The sequence below is a fragment of the Alosa sapidissima genome, chromosome 5, assembly GCF_018492685.1.
Source record: "Alosa sapidissima isolate fAloSap1 chromosome 5, fAloSap1.pri, whole genome shotgun sequence".
Classification (NCBI taxonomy): Eukaryota; Metazoa; Chordata; class Actinopteri; order Clupeiformes; family Clupeidae; genus Alosa; species Alosa sapidissima.
In genome coordinates, this window is record NC_055961.1 from 15,845,312 (window position 1) to 15,862,942 (window position 17,631).

The 17,631-nt window shown below is 40.9% G+C and overlaps 1 protein-coding gene across 2 annotated transcripts in view; it reads left to right on the forward strand.

Moving 5' to 3' along the window:
* Nucleotides 1-17,631, forward strand: part of arhgap20b (Rho GTPase activating protein 20b) — a 31,539-nt gene continuing 13,908 nt past the window's right edge. The window contains exons 1-8 of one of the 2 annotated variants that reach the window (XM_042093562.1): nucleotides 1-336; nucleotides 3,941-4,023; nucleotides 10,448-10,618; nucleotides 11,657-11,806; nucleotides 12,349-12,390; nucleotides 12,488-12,569; nucleotides 12,667-12,744; nucleotides 14,840-14,906. In XM_042093562.1, the coding sequence (XP_041949496.1) occupies nucleotides 262-336; nucleotides 3,941-4,023; nucleotides 10,448-10,618; nucleotides 11,657-11,806; nucleotides 12,349-12,390; nucleotides 12,488-12,569; nucleotides 12,667-12,744; nucleotides 14,840-14,906 (748 nt within the window). In that variant the 5' untranslated portion in view covers nucleotides 1-261. Of the gene's footprint in view, nucleotides 337-3,790; nucleotides 3,828-3,940; nucleotides 4,024-10,447; nucleotides 10,619-11,656; nucleotides 11,807-12,348; nucleotides 12,391-12,487; nucleotides 12,570-12,666; nucleotides 12,745-14,839; nucleotides 14,907-17,631 lie in introns of those variants that run through there. The other variant, XM_042093563.1, reaches the window with a different exon arrangement.

The window sequence follows — 17,631 nt, forward strand, 5'->3', positions numbered from 1 at the left end:
GCTGCATACTGCTAGGAGACGGGACGGGTTGGACAGAGACGGGTAATGGGAGGGGAAGCAGGACCGGGAAAGAGGGAGAGAGGGAGAGAGAGATAGGGAGGAAATGGTTTCAGAGCGGGGTAAAGGGGATGTGCCAGTATCCTGTGTCCAGACGAGTTTGACTCCTGCCTGGGTGGGTGCGTGTGTGTGTGTGTGTGTGAGCTGAGCTGAGTGAAGCATCAGGGGCAGCAGGGCGATGGTGGTGTCAGGGCCGAACTGAAGATGACTCCTCAGCACAGGGCCAGTCCTCAGATCTCAACACACCAGGGGGAGGAGGCCAGCACACATGAGAAGAAGGCAAGTGATAATTAATCTGTGTATGTGTATGTGTGCACGTGTGTGTATCTGTGTGTGTGTGTGTAACTGGATGTGTGCATGCATGTGTGGCCAACTAACTTAGCCTCAAAGAACACCAAACAGAATTATCCTGAAGGGCATTTCACCATGACAAAAACGTGAAATGTGAAATAAAATGTATTCATTCCACTTTAATTAAAAGATAAATCCACAAAGTATACCAAACATTTAGTTACAAAAAAGTTTGTGTGTCTGTGTGTGTGTGTGTGTGTGTGTATAGCTGTACTTGACTTGTTCTGGAGTCAACGTGAGGAGATTAAATCCGTGACAGGCTCAACATGAGGTCATGGAGTGTGGATGAGGAGGACAGGGAGAATGATGGACTGGTGGTGTGTGGCTAGCTTAACTGTTGCTGGGAAATTAGGTGCGGAGCTGTGACCTTCATATGTCTTCCTTGTCAAATCACCGGCATTATTCCACTGCGCTGTCCCCGGCCTGAGCTGAGCTATTTTTGATTGACACTTTTTTAACTAGGCTGGTTTCTGTCTCTAGACACCTTGCGTATAGCCCCTTGCCTTAGCTACTGGTGATTTGATGTGGAGTCTGAGGTGCCGTACCTCCCACTGACCAGAATACAATTACAGACCCATCGATCCAGGTCAAAAGCTTTGAAAAAATGTCTTATGCTTTTTCAGACTCAAAACAGGAAACAGGTGCTAGGGCAGAAGTTCAGTAATGCCTGTTTCCTGGTCCAGACGGGAGGCTTTCTGCTTGTTAGCTGCTGGAGGAAACAATGAGTGTCACCACACATTGTACCTGTGAATGAGAAAAGGAAATGATAATAGAATAATCCACACTGAAGTGATTTAAAATAACTATTTTAAACTTTGACACTATATGTAGTTATAGTTTAATATCAAACTAGAACTTAGAAATCAACACGCTAATTTAGCTATAGCTAACATGAAGGGGAAAACACACACACACACACACACACACACACACACACAAGTGCCTTACTTACTTTTTATGTTACTGCTATGTTTCACTAGATAATCTTTTGGGCTCTTGTTTAAACAAGAGCTTTTTAAATAAATACTGTTACTTTTAGCCATGGTGTTGGTAATGTGAAGTCAGACTAGTCATGATACATCTCATAAGGGTATAGTCTGCAAGGCTAATTCAGGGCACTTCAACTGCAGAGCTATAGCATCTCTCCAAATTAGCCTTAGCTTGACAGGTATATGCTCCAAGGGGAAAAAACACCCCTGTCTCTGTGGCCTCCTCCAGTCAGTAATGAGGGGACAGAAAGAAAAAATGAGAGAAGCAAGAAAAGATTTATAGTAGGTGGGAAAGAAAGATATAAAATGGATGGTGGAAATTGCTGGAGCGGTTCGGTTGGATTGTAAATTGTGCCACTGTAGATCTATGTTCATTTCCTTTTGCCAGGAGAACCTTGAGACAATAAGTTCTGCAAAACCTCAGACTGAAACGACGAGATTATTTATGACTAGAAGTGTATGTTAGATGGTATAGCCAAGAATATTTCCTGGTGTGGGCTTTGGTGTCTGAATAATGCTCTAAGTGATATGTATTTATTCAGTATGACCAAAGAGCTTTCATATGTTTTCAACAACAAATAAGACTTGAGAAACCTGTTTGTGTTGGTTAGGAATTTATAGCAAGGGGAGGATAGCCAATGTTCTTACAAGATATACACCAATAAACAAATGGCCAAGTGGTTACCATGCTGCTTAGGCAATTCAGAATTAACATCCACACTTTGTTATTTGAAAAACAAGAGTAGAGATAGAGTTACAGCATAGACTAAGAAATTCCAAGGACCAGTTCCCCATACATGGATTAAGCCTAGTAGAGCCTAGAGCTTTTAGTCTAGGACTTAGCCCTATGAATCTCATTTTGCATTCTATCTCCATTGTGAAAATCAGTCTGGGAAAAGCTGGAGTGGACTTTGACAGTGCAACTCTTCGACAATTCACCAGGCCCCATATTGTACCTCGAGCCTTGCTTTAAAACAGAAATGAATTCTTAGCTTCCACACGCAGCAAGTTTGCCACTTCCTATATATTTTAAACCAATGACTATTTTGATTTCAAAAGCGCACCGTCCATATCCTTTGAAAATGTCTTGACCTCATACAGACTGTAATTAAAGTATGTGTGAGGAAATAACTGTTTCTATTCATGTGTGATACAGAAAAAGATTCAGGCGAGGTGAATGTGACAAGAATGTGATCCGTGACCTGATAGCAATCAACTAACCTCTGTTAGGCAAAGATCTTGATTAGATATAACTACTATTTTTGATTACATTTCTAAAGAAATATCCATCTTATCTGAGCGTAAATTAATTTCAGATTGAACTCTGAATAGATATTCATAATTTATTATGATTATTTATTAAAGGCCATTCAAACCAGGAAAGAAAACTATAGTTATAATGATGAGCGTATAACTAACCAACAATAAGGTAAGTCTCTCCTTATGTTGATGAATGGGATGTTTGAAATTTGATGGATTCTGATTGGCTGTTTGATTTTTATCGTTCTCAAAATTGTTCTGAAAGTGATCCCCAATGATATCTTTTTTCATGTCGTTATCATTATAGTATATGTGTGTACGTTGTCATTCATATTAGCTTGACAAATACTTCTTTGCCATTATTGTTATAATTATCGCTCTTGGTGTGAACAGCCCCTTTAGATCAGGTTTCTGTGGTAAGGCAGAAGGTCTTCCTGGACTAGGTCTGAAGTGATATATTGCAGATCCAAACAATAAAGCAGCAAGCAAGTCAGGTTGCTATGAACACAAACCAGTTGGAGCCGATTCAATAGTGTTTTGTTGACATTTTGCTTGTGGAAATCCACACTCATTATGTAACTTAGAAGGGGTGTTCAACATTACTTTACATAAGAACAAACAGAGAAGGATACAGTACAACTTCAGAAGGTTGTATTGGGTCAGAGGGGGCAGATATGGACGAATTCCAAAGGTCTCTAGAGAGATGATGCCCATGTTCAGTATTTGTTAGAATGAATCATCTGAGTTTAGTCAGCAAGTGCATGGAGTATAGCCTAGAAATCTAGACGCACCCTAGCGGCAGCAAATTACATTTGCTGCCAGGGCTAGTCTAGCAACTCTCCGTTGGCTTGTGAGCTCGAAAAATTAAACTTATATCAGGCCAATCAAATCGTGTATAGAGTTGTTAGGCGGGCTTAACATAATGATTGATGGCAGAGTTGCAACGATTTGGCTTGAATTCCCTGCTACTTGAAAAAAAATAATATGGATGTTGCTGTTGGCGAACAGTGTGACACGAGTTAAGCTTTTATTAAGTTGGCAAAAGTTTGAACTAGCCAACTAGCTCCGCTGGTGGGAAACGCATGGAACTCATAGCGCTGTCCTATTGCGTGCAGAGGGAATTTGAAAGACAACCGATTATCCCACCCCTCTGACTGAGCACTGTGAACGGTGAGTGCCCAGACCCTACATTTTAATGTGGGTCTGGCTCGTCAGGCTACATGGAGTACTTATCTCTCTTGAAATGAATGTGATTCATTGAGCTTTTTGTTTTTTGTTTGCAGAAGATGAAGACGATGCTTCAGAGGCGAAGGACGGCTCAGTCTGTCATAAGCAGAGCTCTCAGCAAGCCCAGAACACAAACCAGGTCATTACATAAGTACCATCTACAATACACACACACACACACACACACACACACACACAAACACACACACACACACACACACACACAAACGTCTTTAAGTTTGTCCATGTATGTGAGTAAGAGAGTGCATGAAAAGAGACATTCATCTTAAAATTTCTCTCCCTTTAATTTGGCCTATTCCCATTCTCCATGATTTGCCTGGTTTAGTCACTTTCACACGACTCCTCTGATATACTGTTTGAAGTTGTTGCTCAGTTCTTAGTCTGTTGTTTATTGTGTTGTGGATGAGAAATGAAAATGGCGAGACATGGCTCTGTCTCCATTAAAACATGACTGTTTTATCATATCAGCTTTAAACAAACAAAATCAATATATATCATAATATTTCACTCTATTTTTTAATTATCCTTCATTTTTGTTTTATTTTCTCAATCTCATCACACATCATGTTCAAATGGCAAAAAAGCTGATAAGCCTGAATACATGAGATAGAAGGAACATGAAACCAAAGCTGAATGAATGAAATAAAGAGATGAGAAGGGGGAAGCCTTTCCTGTGTGACTGTAGACAGGTACAAATACATACTCTGAAGAGGGCATCGTCATCATTCATTCTGTCCACCATAATCAGACTACAGATCAAATTGATGTAAGGATCAATTCTAGACGGAATTTCAACATTCATATACTGTACGCTTTTAGTCTCACGGCTATCTACAGGTCTGTACGAGCTGCTGATCAGCAGGAAGATCGCCCATCATGACTTCAGACTGTTGTTCTTCCGGTGCTCTGCTCTCCAGACTGCCAGTAGTGCTAAATCTGAGTTGGTCAGTGAAAGATCTTTGTTGGTCTTGCATTGGCAGTTTCACGCGGGTCATCATTGCCCTTGGACTTTTTCAGCCGGTTGGAAATTGGACTAATTTTAACATGATTATTATTATTTTATTTATTTATTTTCAATTTTCTGTGTTGTCTGTCTTGCAGGTCTCTTTTACGGAGGAAACTCATGCTAAAATAAAACTCTGTAGTCACGAATTTGATCGTGTTGGTATGAATATATATTGTAGTATGTGATTCATACAGTGTAAAAAAGTATACTAACGTCTTAGAAACGTTGTAAAATTATTGAAATAGATTAAGAAAGCCACCGCTATGGCGATTTCAATGGTTAGATTGATTTGTTTAGATTCAGTGAAATTGCTGCCTTGGCAACGCTACTTCATGGCTTCGGGACTCTATCTGTGCCCAGGTGACTGGGTGCAGATGTGAGAATGGGCTTCTCCTATTTCCAATCAGAGGCAAGGGGAGATCTTCTGCTAAACTAATTACCACTTCTCTAAGGTAATTGCTGAAAACAGTGGAAACTCTAGGGTGTTGTTCTCTACCATTGATAGGCTATTGCATCAAACACCTTTTGATACACTCAGTCAGGCATCCTCTCTAAGATGCGAAGAATTTGCAGCCTTTATAAAAAACAAAGTCATTTCTATAAGGGAGGCTATTGGTAACACAAGTAATATGTTTGATAGTACACCCAAAAACAGCCCCCCAAAATGAAGGTCCTTTAGCACTATTACTCAATCTGAGCTTGGTAAAATTATAACTCAAACCGGCTCCTCAACATGTGTTTTAGATCCAATCCCTACTAGATTCCTCAAAAAAGTATATTATAGCTTAGCTCCCTTTATTCTCAAGGTAATAAATACCTCATTAGAAATATTTCCAACTGCTTTTAAAACCGCTGTTGTGAAACCTTTACTTAAAAAGTCAAATCTTGACCATACCAATCTGAGCAACTACAGGCCTATATCAAATCTACCGTTCCAGAGCAAAATACTTGAAAAAGTTGTTTGTAATCAGTTAAATACCTTCCTCACCAAAAACAGTATCCTTGAAAAATTCCAATCAGGTTTTAGATCAAATCACAGCACAGAAACGGCTCTAGTAAAAATAGTCAATGATCTCTCACTGGCTACTGACTCAAACAAAGTCTCAATCCGGCATTTGACACCATTGATCATAGCATCCTAATTCACCGCCTTGCGAAGTGGGTGGGTCTCTCTGATAATGCTCTAAACTGGTTTCAAACCTACATTACTGGCAGAGATTTTTATATCAGTCTAGGAGATCATGTATCTGAAAAACATGACTTGCCTTTTGGTGTGGCCTAGGGGAGCTGCCTTGGTCCCCTGCTATTTTCCCTATATATGCTTCCATTGGGAAACGTCATAAGTCAGCATAATGTAAACTTCCACAGCTACGCAGATGATACCCAATTGTATATTTCTGTGGAGCCAACTAACCCAGATGGCCTTTGCTCCCTCACTGCATGCCTAACCTCCATTAATCAGTGGATGAGCAAAAATCTTTTGAAACTAAATGATGACAAAACAGAGGTACTTTTGGTTGGACCAAAACTAAAGCGAGATACTGTTCTTAGTAGTCTGGGGAACTTGGCGCACCAGGTCAAACCAAAAGTAACAAGCCTCGGTGTCATCTTAGATGCAGAGTTAAGTTTTTAAGCTCCATATCAGTAAAGTTACTCAGACAGCCTATTTCCACTTGAGAAACATTGCCAAAGTGCGGCCCTTTTTAACTCAACAAGATGCAGAAAAACTAATTCACGCCTTTATCACTAGCAGGTTAGACTACTGCAATGCACTTTTCACTGGTCTTCCCAAAAAACATCTAAAGAAATTGGCACTCATACAGAACTCTGCGGCTAGACTTTTAACTAAGACTAAGAAGAGAGAACACATCACCCCTGTGTTGGCTGAACTGCACTGGCTCCCTATTTCCTATAGAATTGATTTTAAGGTTATGTTAATTACTTACAAAGCTCTGAATGGCATAGCACCTTCATATATCTCTGAGCTTTTAATATCTTATCAACCACAAAGGAAACTTAGATCATCCAATTCTAATCTTTTAATCGTACCCAAAGTGCTCCACAAACAAAGTGGAGAAGCTGCTTTTATCCATTATGCCCCCAAACTATGGAACACCCTGCCTCTGTACATCAAGCAGGCGAGTTCAGTCAATATTTTTAAAAAAGATCTGAAAACATACCTGTACAGGAAAGCTTTTAGTTAACTCATCTTATCCTGTAGACTACTTTTTCAGATTATTCTACATCTGCTGCTATTGGAGGGCGCAGCCAGCCAGAAGCAGATGGGCTCCCCCTATTAAGTCAGGTTCTGCTCAAGGTTTCTTCCTGGAATATGGGAGTTTTTCCTAGCCACAGTTGCCATATGGCGTGCTTGTGGGGGGTAAGAGGGTTAAGGCTGCCAGTCTTATGACATGTCATTTTCTATATTTTTGATATGTTGCTGAGTGGATCATAAACGGCCCCTAGTAATGAAGAAAAGTGATTGATAATGACTGACTGACTATTATTGTGTTACATGCTTCAAATGTAAAGCACTTTGAGCTGCATTCTGTGTATGAAAAGTGCTATACAAAAGTGGCTGCAGGACCCCACGCTAAAGAATCAGAAATCTCTATATCCATTTTTAGTTTTGTAAAGCCTTACATTGTTTCTCATCACAGTGTGAAATTTGCTGTATGCTTCTCTGAAAAATTCATACAGTAGGCTACATTATTCTTTTTCCAAGCGTCCCCCCTACCCACTCATTCAGATAAGATAATCAAATTAGCAGCTTCACTTTCTCTGGAGCATTTCACCAGTCCTTTTGTTTGGTGTCTTTGTTAACTGGAGAGCAATTTGAGAGAAGAAATGATGCAATCTGAATCCCTTCCTGTAGTCTCACTATGCCCTGCAGTCTCCCTGCAACTCATTCAATTGGCCTTTCCCACATGCCACTGAAGTGTGTGTGTCCTCTCTTCTCTTCAGCGACTCCATACTCTCCCACAAAAACCGAGAGTCTACTTCTTCATCTGTCCATCTCACTGTCTTCTAATTTTCTTCACACCTGGTCATACACGCATGCATGTGCATCACTTTCACAAGCATGGTCTCTCTTTTCAACAGTCTCCAAATCATTTAGGTAAATTTAGCCAGCCGCAGCCAGTCTTTCTCTTTCTTCCTCTCACACACTCACTCTATCACTCCCTCTCTCCCTCTATGCCGTAACTTGTGCAAATGACGCATGTGAAGGTTCGGTGTGTGGGGGTTTGTAAGTCGCTCGTTTCCTCGGCATTCCTGCCTTTATTTGGCGTCCGAGTGCCTCTTGTGCGCTAGCTGTGTCTAAAAGGCTAACATAAACAGCCGAAAGAAAAACAGCAGGGTGGGTTAGGCTGTCACACCGTCCTCAAATCAACCAGCACGAGCCTCTTCGGCGTGTCCAAACTCAATTTATCTCCCGCTCCTAAGCCGTTCTTACGCAGGAGAAATATCTCAGATGTGAGCTGATTCAGGGGAAGCGGTCTTTTCAGTGTCTTTGTTTGTCAAAGACAATAACGTTACCCTCTATCTGGATCATCTGGGTTCACACTGTCCTTCATAGCAGTGTGGCTGTCATCAACACAGGTCTTTACATTATTCATAGATTGTGGCTCAGTTCTTTGCAGTTCCTGGCCGAAATGCCATCCTCCGCACCCATCTGTAAACACATTGCTCTTGCTGCTTGACATATTTATATCCAAGACAATAACACAGTTTGAGAAAGAGTAGCAAAGACTGAGAGATCAAACTAAAAATAACTAAGTAAATTAATATGTTTAAATTGCCAATAATTTCACATGGTGTGGATGTTATGTTATTGCTAATTCCTTTGAACTGAAATGAATCAGAAAAATAAAAATAATCATCCCTTAAGGGAAGCAAATTCATTTTGAGAAGAAAACATCATAATGTTTAACATTTTTTAACAAAAACCCATGCACCACAATTATTGGCACCCCTGAATTTAATGGAGAATTCCGGTGTGATATTGACCTAAAGTGTATTGAAACATGATACCGAGTGTGAACGTATGTCTCATAGCCCATCTCGGCTTGTCCCCTGCACTCCAAAATCTGGCTTCCAAAAATAATTCAGTGGAAATGCATGGATTCCAGTTTCTTCCAGTATCAACTGGATTCCAAAAATAATTCAGTGGAAATGCATGGATTCCAGTTTCTTCCAGTATCAACAACTGGAATCCATGCATTTCCATGGAATTATTTTTGGAATCTGATCCCTTATCATACCTGTTCATTCTTACTCGTCGCTGGACTTATCGTGACTAAATTCAAGATGGCTGCAAACGCTAAACTTCGTGAAGATACTGTCTGCATAAATCGTCTTGTAAGTAAACTACCAGTGCTTTTTCAAAGTTCTCAATGTCTCGTTTTAAATGTCAGGGCCCTCGGAAGTCTACCAATGAAGTGTGGAGATACATTGAGCCTCGTAAATGGTGTAAAACAGTGATTTATTTGCATGGCTAGCCCGATGCCGAAGCACCACCATTGAAAAAGCTTTTGGTAGCATCGGCTAACTAGCGCCAGATTTTGGAGTGCAGGGGACAAGCCGAGATGGGCTATGAGACATACGTTCACACTCGGTATCATGTTTCAACACACTTTAGGTCAATATCACACTGGAATTCTCCTTTAAGTCTTTGTAAAGAATCTTTAAACTCTTACTCTTTAAAGAATATCCCCGATTGTTCACTCTCTTAACAAACAAAGGTCTTGTTTCTGAGTTTTCTTGTTCCTGAGCTCTCTTTTTCTGAAAGGAATCAGCCATATAGAGCTAACTTCTTCTGTTTGAATTCAGTGAGAAGACCTTGAACAATATACATTTGTCTTTCAGAAAAGGACTTGCACACTGCAATGGCCTATTGTTCACAATTTGCCTATGCTTTTCACATGCTATTTCAGTTAGCCTTGCTCAATTCAGTGCTATGCTATTCTGGACATCCCACCCTGCAAAAACTCATTTCAGGAAGGTAGCAGGATTGGCCGAAGTGTTCTCTCCGTTGTTCTCTTTCGCTCATTCGATTGTTGTCATTTGTTGTTATATATTATATTATATATATATATATAATTTTCTGGCATCAGGCAACCGCTATCAATGCGTTGGAGACTCCCGGAGCATTTGGGAGATGGTGGTTAAGACTAGGCCAAGCGACTCTAAAGATGACTATGGTGCCATTAAGTGCAACACCTTAGTCATCTTTTCCCATCAGAACAAATGAGGAAACAAGAAAGGACAATGTATACATTTTATTACATTTCCTGGTCCAAATGAACTTCTCCTGTGGACATGTGACAAGCATGTGACAGTAGGCCCACAATATGCCCACACTTCCATGAAGCAGAGTAGCTGATCAAAAGTCCACATTGAAGGGATTGAAAGGATTACAGTATCATCAGCCTGGGAGTTAGGATCCTTACACCATCCACTTCACTGCTCTGTATTGCACACCTCTGTCGTACATGGCGTCTTGTGATCTCGCCTTCTCTGTACTAAACTCCCACAGGGCTGGCATCTCTGTGGAGCGCTGCCCCTGGCATGTGAATCAGCCCGATGTAGCGTTCACACATGGCTCCTTCTTCGTCATGGAGGACCATGTTTACCTCACCAACGGACTGCAGACTCAGGAGAGACACCTCTTCCTTTTCACAGACGTCCTCATCATTGCCAAGTCCAAGTGAGGGAAACGATCTTTCTGTCTCGTTGAAGTAAACTCAATGTTTTCAATATAATTTCTTTCCCGGGATGTATTTCCTTCTCTGCAGCTAAGCATTGGTTATCCTCCCAATTTAACATTTCAGGATGTCTTCCAAAGTTAAGCTCATCATATTATCTGACATCATGATAATCTGATTAGCTTCAATGATAGGAGAATAACCCTTTCTTTTTTCTGCATTAATAGAACAAATATGCAAATAAGCAAATATACTTTGGCACAATTTGTTAATTATATCAGAGCCTTAAATGGTCTTCTCTCACCAGGAAAGATCTTTTAGTATGAACTATGCTATATCATAGTTAAGCATTCAATATCCTCTCTACAAATATGGATATAGGATCATCTTTTGGGCCCATACGGTTTCATTTCATGTTCATGTGACAACCAAACAACCAAAATGCACCGTCTGCAATTTCTAGGGTTGTGCTTGTGATATTCCAATTAGCATTGACAAGGGGGCATTGCACAGACTTCCACACACTGTTGAATGATTTGAGGTATACTTGAAATAGATTTTGCTGACTTTGAACTGTGAGAAGGCTGAGGCTTTATCAAGGTCTCTAGTCCCCCCCCCCCACCCACCCACTCACACACACACACATCTATATTGCTACAGTTTTACTTGGAACATACAGGGCATTTATGCATTTTCAATAAGGTAACTTAATGCATTTTCAACCTTTTGATCTTTGGTAGAACAAGAGGTGTTATTATCATGGCTGCAAATCAATTGGATAACATCTCTTTTTTAACACAAAGGTCAATGCCTACAGGGCTATACCACCATTTGAAAGTGCATCAACTGACGCTATTGAAAATGCAAGTTACTCAGGGCATTACTTCTGCAGCAGTATGGTCATTTAACTTGTTTGTACTGTATAATCAGTTCTTTCACCAATGGGGTTCTTTTCATGAGAGAGGACACGTGTGCAGGAGTGTATAGTTCCTGAGGTGAGAGTCTGAGTGTGTGTACCGCTGTGTGTCCCCTGTGCCAAGGTCCTCAGCCAGTCTTAAGGTGAAGGCGCAGGTGAGGCTTAGCGAGATGTGGCTCGCCTCCTGTGTGGAGCAGGTCACAGAGCGCAAACTCAGCTCCAAAAACTCCTTCGTTATCGGCTGGCCCACAACCAATTATGTTGTTACCCTCAGGTATGCCAAGTTTGTTTCTTTCTTTCCTATTTGTTCTTTGCACCACTTAGATTTTTAGAACATTTCACTTTTCACAATTTGATATCTTTTTTCTCCCCATGATGTTTGTCAAAGACATGTATTATGATTTTATATAGATTCACTTCAGTGCCTGAAACTGAAACCTGTCATTAATCATTATTCTGTGACCTTTCTGTCATTGTGGTTACTGGCTCTAACTGCCAATTATCTATAGTGCATTCCAGATCTTGTGTCAGCGGCAAGAGTAACACAAACGCTCAGACCATAATAAGATCTGTCTGTCACGTTCCTAAGTAACACAAACGGTTTTACAGATTCCGTTCCGCAACAATTCAAGGCTCTAAAATTCTATGTTGAATTCAATGAACCCAGATATTCTTTAGAATATCATTTTCCAACATTTCATACGACTTTAAGGGTTAAGGACAGAAAATAACAACAATTACCACTGCTACCAGAATCATAATTATAGCTTTCTGTTGCAGTTGACCAGTTTAATGTTCAATGTTGTTTCTGAATAGCTCCACAGAGACTAAGGAGAAATGGCTGTCAACTCTGAAATGGTAAGTAGTATAGTCACAGCTGCATACATATTGATGATACACCATCTAAATAGTTCAAAAATAATTAAAATTCCTCAATATGTTTTCACAATTTCAGGTACATTGTTAAGTCCAAGCAGGATGAGCTCCCATCTAAAATTGCCATGGGACTCCTAGTGCTGCTGGATGATCGGGTCTTTGTAAGAGAGCATGGACAGTTCATAATTCATGAAAGGTGTTTTTACCCCATAACAAAAGGCTCCAAACCTCATAACATCTTATTTTCTGTTCCTTCAGACTGCAGCACTTCAACTGGATAGCAGTGCCACGGCTGATGATATCATCCAGACAGTTGCACTTCAATATGAATTAAGAGTAAGTCGACAGTCTGAGTTCCCGGCAGGAGCATCAATGGGGTTGATGTCTCATTCCTGGCTGATACTGCTCAGTGGGTGAACAGGGACTACAGGAGGGAGCTTACTGTATACACAGCCCAGTGGTGCACCTGCTTTATCGGTCACGTTGGGGTTGTATTTTCAACATAAATTAAGATTAAACCAAAAGTAGTTTGAAAAAGGTTCAAATTGTGGCATAGTGTTGCTTTAAGTTACTGTGATTGCTTTTTAAGTATGCTCAAATGGGAACAAGCTCCTGCAAGGTTGATTATTACATTGGTGGGCCACCAACCTCTTTTAGTTAACATAAAGCAGTCATCACGCGGCCCATGATAAACACACACACACACACACACACACACACACACACACACACACAATATCTCATGAATCATCAGGAATTGACATGAGTCCATCATTGAAACTCATACATGAGTTCATACATGAACAACGCATCAACTGATACATTAGGTACGGTGGGCAGGGCACATCAATTGATTTATTAAGCATGATTATTTATTTTTCTGTCAAAAATGTGGTCATCACTGCTCAAATTCTGATTTGAACACAAATTCTGATTTGAACACAACAACTGTAGTTCTCTAAATACATCATTCATTACTTTAGTTGAGGGGCCACTGGTATGATGAATTCATGAGCAGTTAATCTTAAATGCAAGTAATCATGATGATCATGATTTAAAATGCATAAATCATAATGATGTACCCACCGTATCTAATGCTTTAGTTGATGTGTTGTTCATGCATGAGGTCATTAATGCGAGACCATGAACGCATGTCAATTCCTGATGATGCATAAAATATAAATGAAGCAATGCATAAACCATGAATTAATTCATACACCCTTTACACAAAGTGTTACCATGAGTTAACAGTACCAAAGTTAAGGATGTTCTTTGTGTTGAATGGAATCTTTGAATTGTACAATCTGAATGCCCTAGTTACTGAACTCATACATGTTGTTGAGTTTATTTAGCTTGCATGAGTTTTATATATGGTGGCATACATAGAGAAAGTGCAGTGCCTCCTTTTCAAAGCAGAGCTGAAGCAAACATGTTTTGAGTGAATGAATCAATATCAATTGACGTCTTAGGTTGGATGATGATTGATTTGTGCACCATAAGTAGTCACTCTAGTAGTCAGAGCTTTATTGGAGAAGAATTACATGATTTAGTCCATTTCTCATCTTCAGTACCTAAAGTAGCCAATCAGTATTTCAATAGTGTGGAGAGAGCAGTCTCAGCTCATCTGCTCCTCCTGCCCTTATCACAGACGCACCAATCAAATCCAAAGTGTTCCGGTTTTGATGTTTATTTTTTCTCTCTCTTGGGTAATACTAGTGTTGCAAAAGATAGAAATTGCAAAAGATAGCTAGAGCTAGATAGCTAGAAATGCTGGGGCTGATTATGTTATTGCTGAGGTGAAACTTTATTTTTGATAAATATTTGATTGCTTTGATTGATTGTTTCCTCACAAGTGAAAACTAGCAATACATCACATCTTGACACATATACACATATAAGTACATGATTGCCTTTATTCAGATAGGACAAAGAAGAGTGGCAGGAAGCGAGTGGGAGAGAAATAGGGTTTGATTGGGAAAGAATGTCAGGTCAGATTCTAACCTGGCTCCCCATTGGCACATTAAGTGGCATAGACACAGCAGCCGCTTGCCCCACAACTGCACTCTAAAGGGCAGTTAGCTACTTATTAAAGGCCTACCCTTTCACCCCTCTAAAGGGCAGTTAGCTACTTATTAAAGGCCTACCCTTTCACCCCTCTAAAGGGCAGTTAGCTACTTATTAAAGGCCTACCCTTTCACCCCACCCCCCTGCTCCCTAGCGTTCGATTTGTCTCTGTCTTGCTCTCTCTTATCTCGCCATGGCACACCATCCCAGAGACCAGTTTGATTGACAGGCTCGTTGTTCTTCATGTTTTCTGAAGGCATTTCCTGACCTGTTTTTTTTCTACTCAGGCGCTTCCTGCTGTGGCCGATACGAGGCCATTTCCTGTCCCAGTCCCCTAACTAGCTTTGCCCGTTTCCCTCCCCTGCAGGGACCACCGGCGGAGTATCAGCTCTGGGTGGAGTCGGCGGCGGAGGAAGCTCCGTGTGTCCTCATCGGTACGCAACACAGAACACACACACACACACAAACATATCGCCACTTGAGGATATCTGTTGAGAGTCCCCAATCTTTGGAACGCTCTCCCATCAGAGATCCACAATGCTCCTTCTCTGGGCATCTTTCAGAACTGTGCTGCTCACTGAAACCTGTAGTCTTTAACACTAGCTCTCCACTGTGTAGAGCAGGGATCTCCAACCTTTTTTGGGAATGAGAGCTACCTGAAGACCCGAAATCATATGGAGGGCTACTCATTTGAAACAAACAGACCCTCACCCCTTTTTTGCGAGGGTAGTCCTTCTAAATAAAAGGCATATGTGATTTTTACTTTTAAATTATCAATATTTTGAAGGCCTATAAGTCTATATATTAAGCAACTGTATTTTCATCTGATTCTTCAATACTTTAATATCAATATGCAACACTACCAACATTTTTGTTCAGTTTGTTCATTTCAAACTTTGCATGGGGAATCTAATCTATTTTTTTGTGCAATTAATCATTTGGGTTACAATTTTTACCCAATTTATACCCACCGTTATAAATTCAGGGGTTGTTTAAGTTCTGATTTCAGTGGACAATTCAGTTTTAACATTTCAATAGTAATCGCCCACACCACCCTAATATATGAAGATGCCTTTTAAAGTTATTGCACACCTGAAATCTCTCCATGATCTGACAAAAAAGGTAATGCACAGTCCTGCTCAGTCATGCATGCCACAAAACTGCGCTATTATACGGCAGAAGCCTATGGAGGGGGAAAAAAGGCCTGTGAGCTAAAGCAATTGTTTTTCAGTCCTTGAACATGCAAGAACCGTATTTTACGAACATGGAATGGCCACAGAACTTTTGCAAAGATATGCTTCCATTGGCTACACCAGACGAGCAAGTTTTTTCCCCCTTTACTGTCTATGCGTGCGAGCAGCGTGTATGGGCTCCGCTTCCGTTGTTGTTTAAAGATTGAATGGGAAACGGATTAGGAGCCAACGGCTAAAATTTAACGCAGCTACAATGTGTAAGGTATCACCGATATCAATTTAATGTTAGATGTATGGCTACATACATTCTTTAAATGGTTCTGGTCTAGACTTAAATATATTGAAAACTTCACAATGGAGCGTGTTTTTAGAGCGTGATCTGCAGGCAACCTGTTTTTAGAATGGGTATTTTTAGAAGGTGCGCTGGGGGCGCCTCATAGCCGTCCCGCGGGCTATCTGGTCCCCGCGGGCACCATGTTGGAGACCATTGGTGTAGAGCCTCCAGGGTACCGTGAAAGGGACTATGGAAATAGTTGTTTTTTGGGGGGGCCTAGCAGCGAAGCTGCGAAGGCACCCATTGAGTTACTAGCTTTTCCTATTATTATACTTCCGCCATTGGAGTCTATGGCAGCCCATAGAACGCCTGGCTAAAAAGTGCTGAAATTTGGCAGAAAGTTTCGGGACACTTCACTGACCACTCCCGCTAATTTACGGATCTCTAAACCCAGCCGTCTAGACCAACGGGTCAAAATTTGGTCGAAAATTGAACCGCTGGGTCGAAAGTTATGAAATTCGGCGCACTGATTCAGGACCGTCCCATGATCACTCTCACCAATTTACAGAACTCTATGCCCAACACTCTAGCACCACCAATGGGTCAAAACTGGGTTGCATTCACGCATGTGACCATTGAACGGTGCATCCGATTTTCACAAATCAGGCACTGTTGGAGTCCCTAGACCGACCTGAGTTCAATGACTCCTATTACGTCACTTTCCGCCATATTGGACTTCCGCCATATTGGATTTAGTCCAAACTCTACGAAAAGTTTCAGCGTTCATAAATTTCATCCGATTTTCACGGAACTTGGCGGAGATGATCTTCTGCCCGAGCCGCACAAACGATACTTGTCAGATTTTTCAATTTCATTTTTGTTTGCCCGTGACAGCCAATCAAATATGGTGATGAACCCGCCAAACAGGAAGTGGACTAATATCTCTGTGACGCTTTGAGTTAACATAACAAAACTCGATACCATTAGTCAGGACACTGTCCCAATCACTCACAGCAATTTTTATGCATATACATTGAACACTCTAGCGCCACCACCAGTTCAATGCTGGACATGCGTTCATGCGCGTGATCCTTGACTCTTTTGTCTGATTTTCACAATTGAGGTAGTGTCTGAATCCTTGGACCATACAGAGTTCATCGACCCCTATCCTATCACTTTCCGCCATATTGGACCTCCGCCATATTGGATTTAGTCCAAACTCTACGAAAAGTTTCAGCGGTTACAAATTTTATCCTTGTCGGAGATGATCTTCAGACCGAGCCGCACAAACGATACTTGTCAGATTTTTTAATTTCATTTTTGTTTGCCTGTGACAGCCAATCAAATATGGCGATGAAGCCACCAAACAGGAAGTGGGCTAACATCTCGGATATGCTTTAATGTATGAAGTCCAAACTTGGTACAGGGACTTGGTATCTGATTGTGAGGACGCACTAGGAAATTGGCATCATGTGGCCTCTATAGGGGGCGCTGTAATACAGGAAGTGAGCTTGTATCTCAGCAACGCTTTGGTGTACAAAGTCCAAACTTGGTATAAGGACCTGTTACCTGATTATGATGACACACTAGGAATTTGGAATCATTTGGCCTCTATAGGGGGCGCTGCAATACAGGAAGTGAGCTCCTATCTTAGCAGCGCTTTGATGTATGAAGTCCAAATTTCGTACAGGG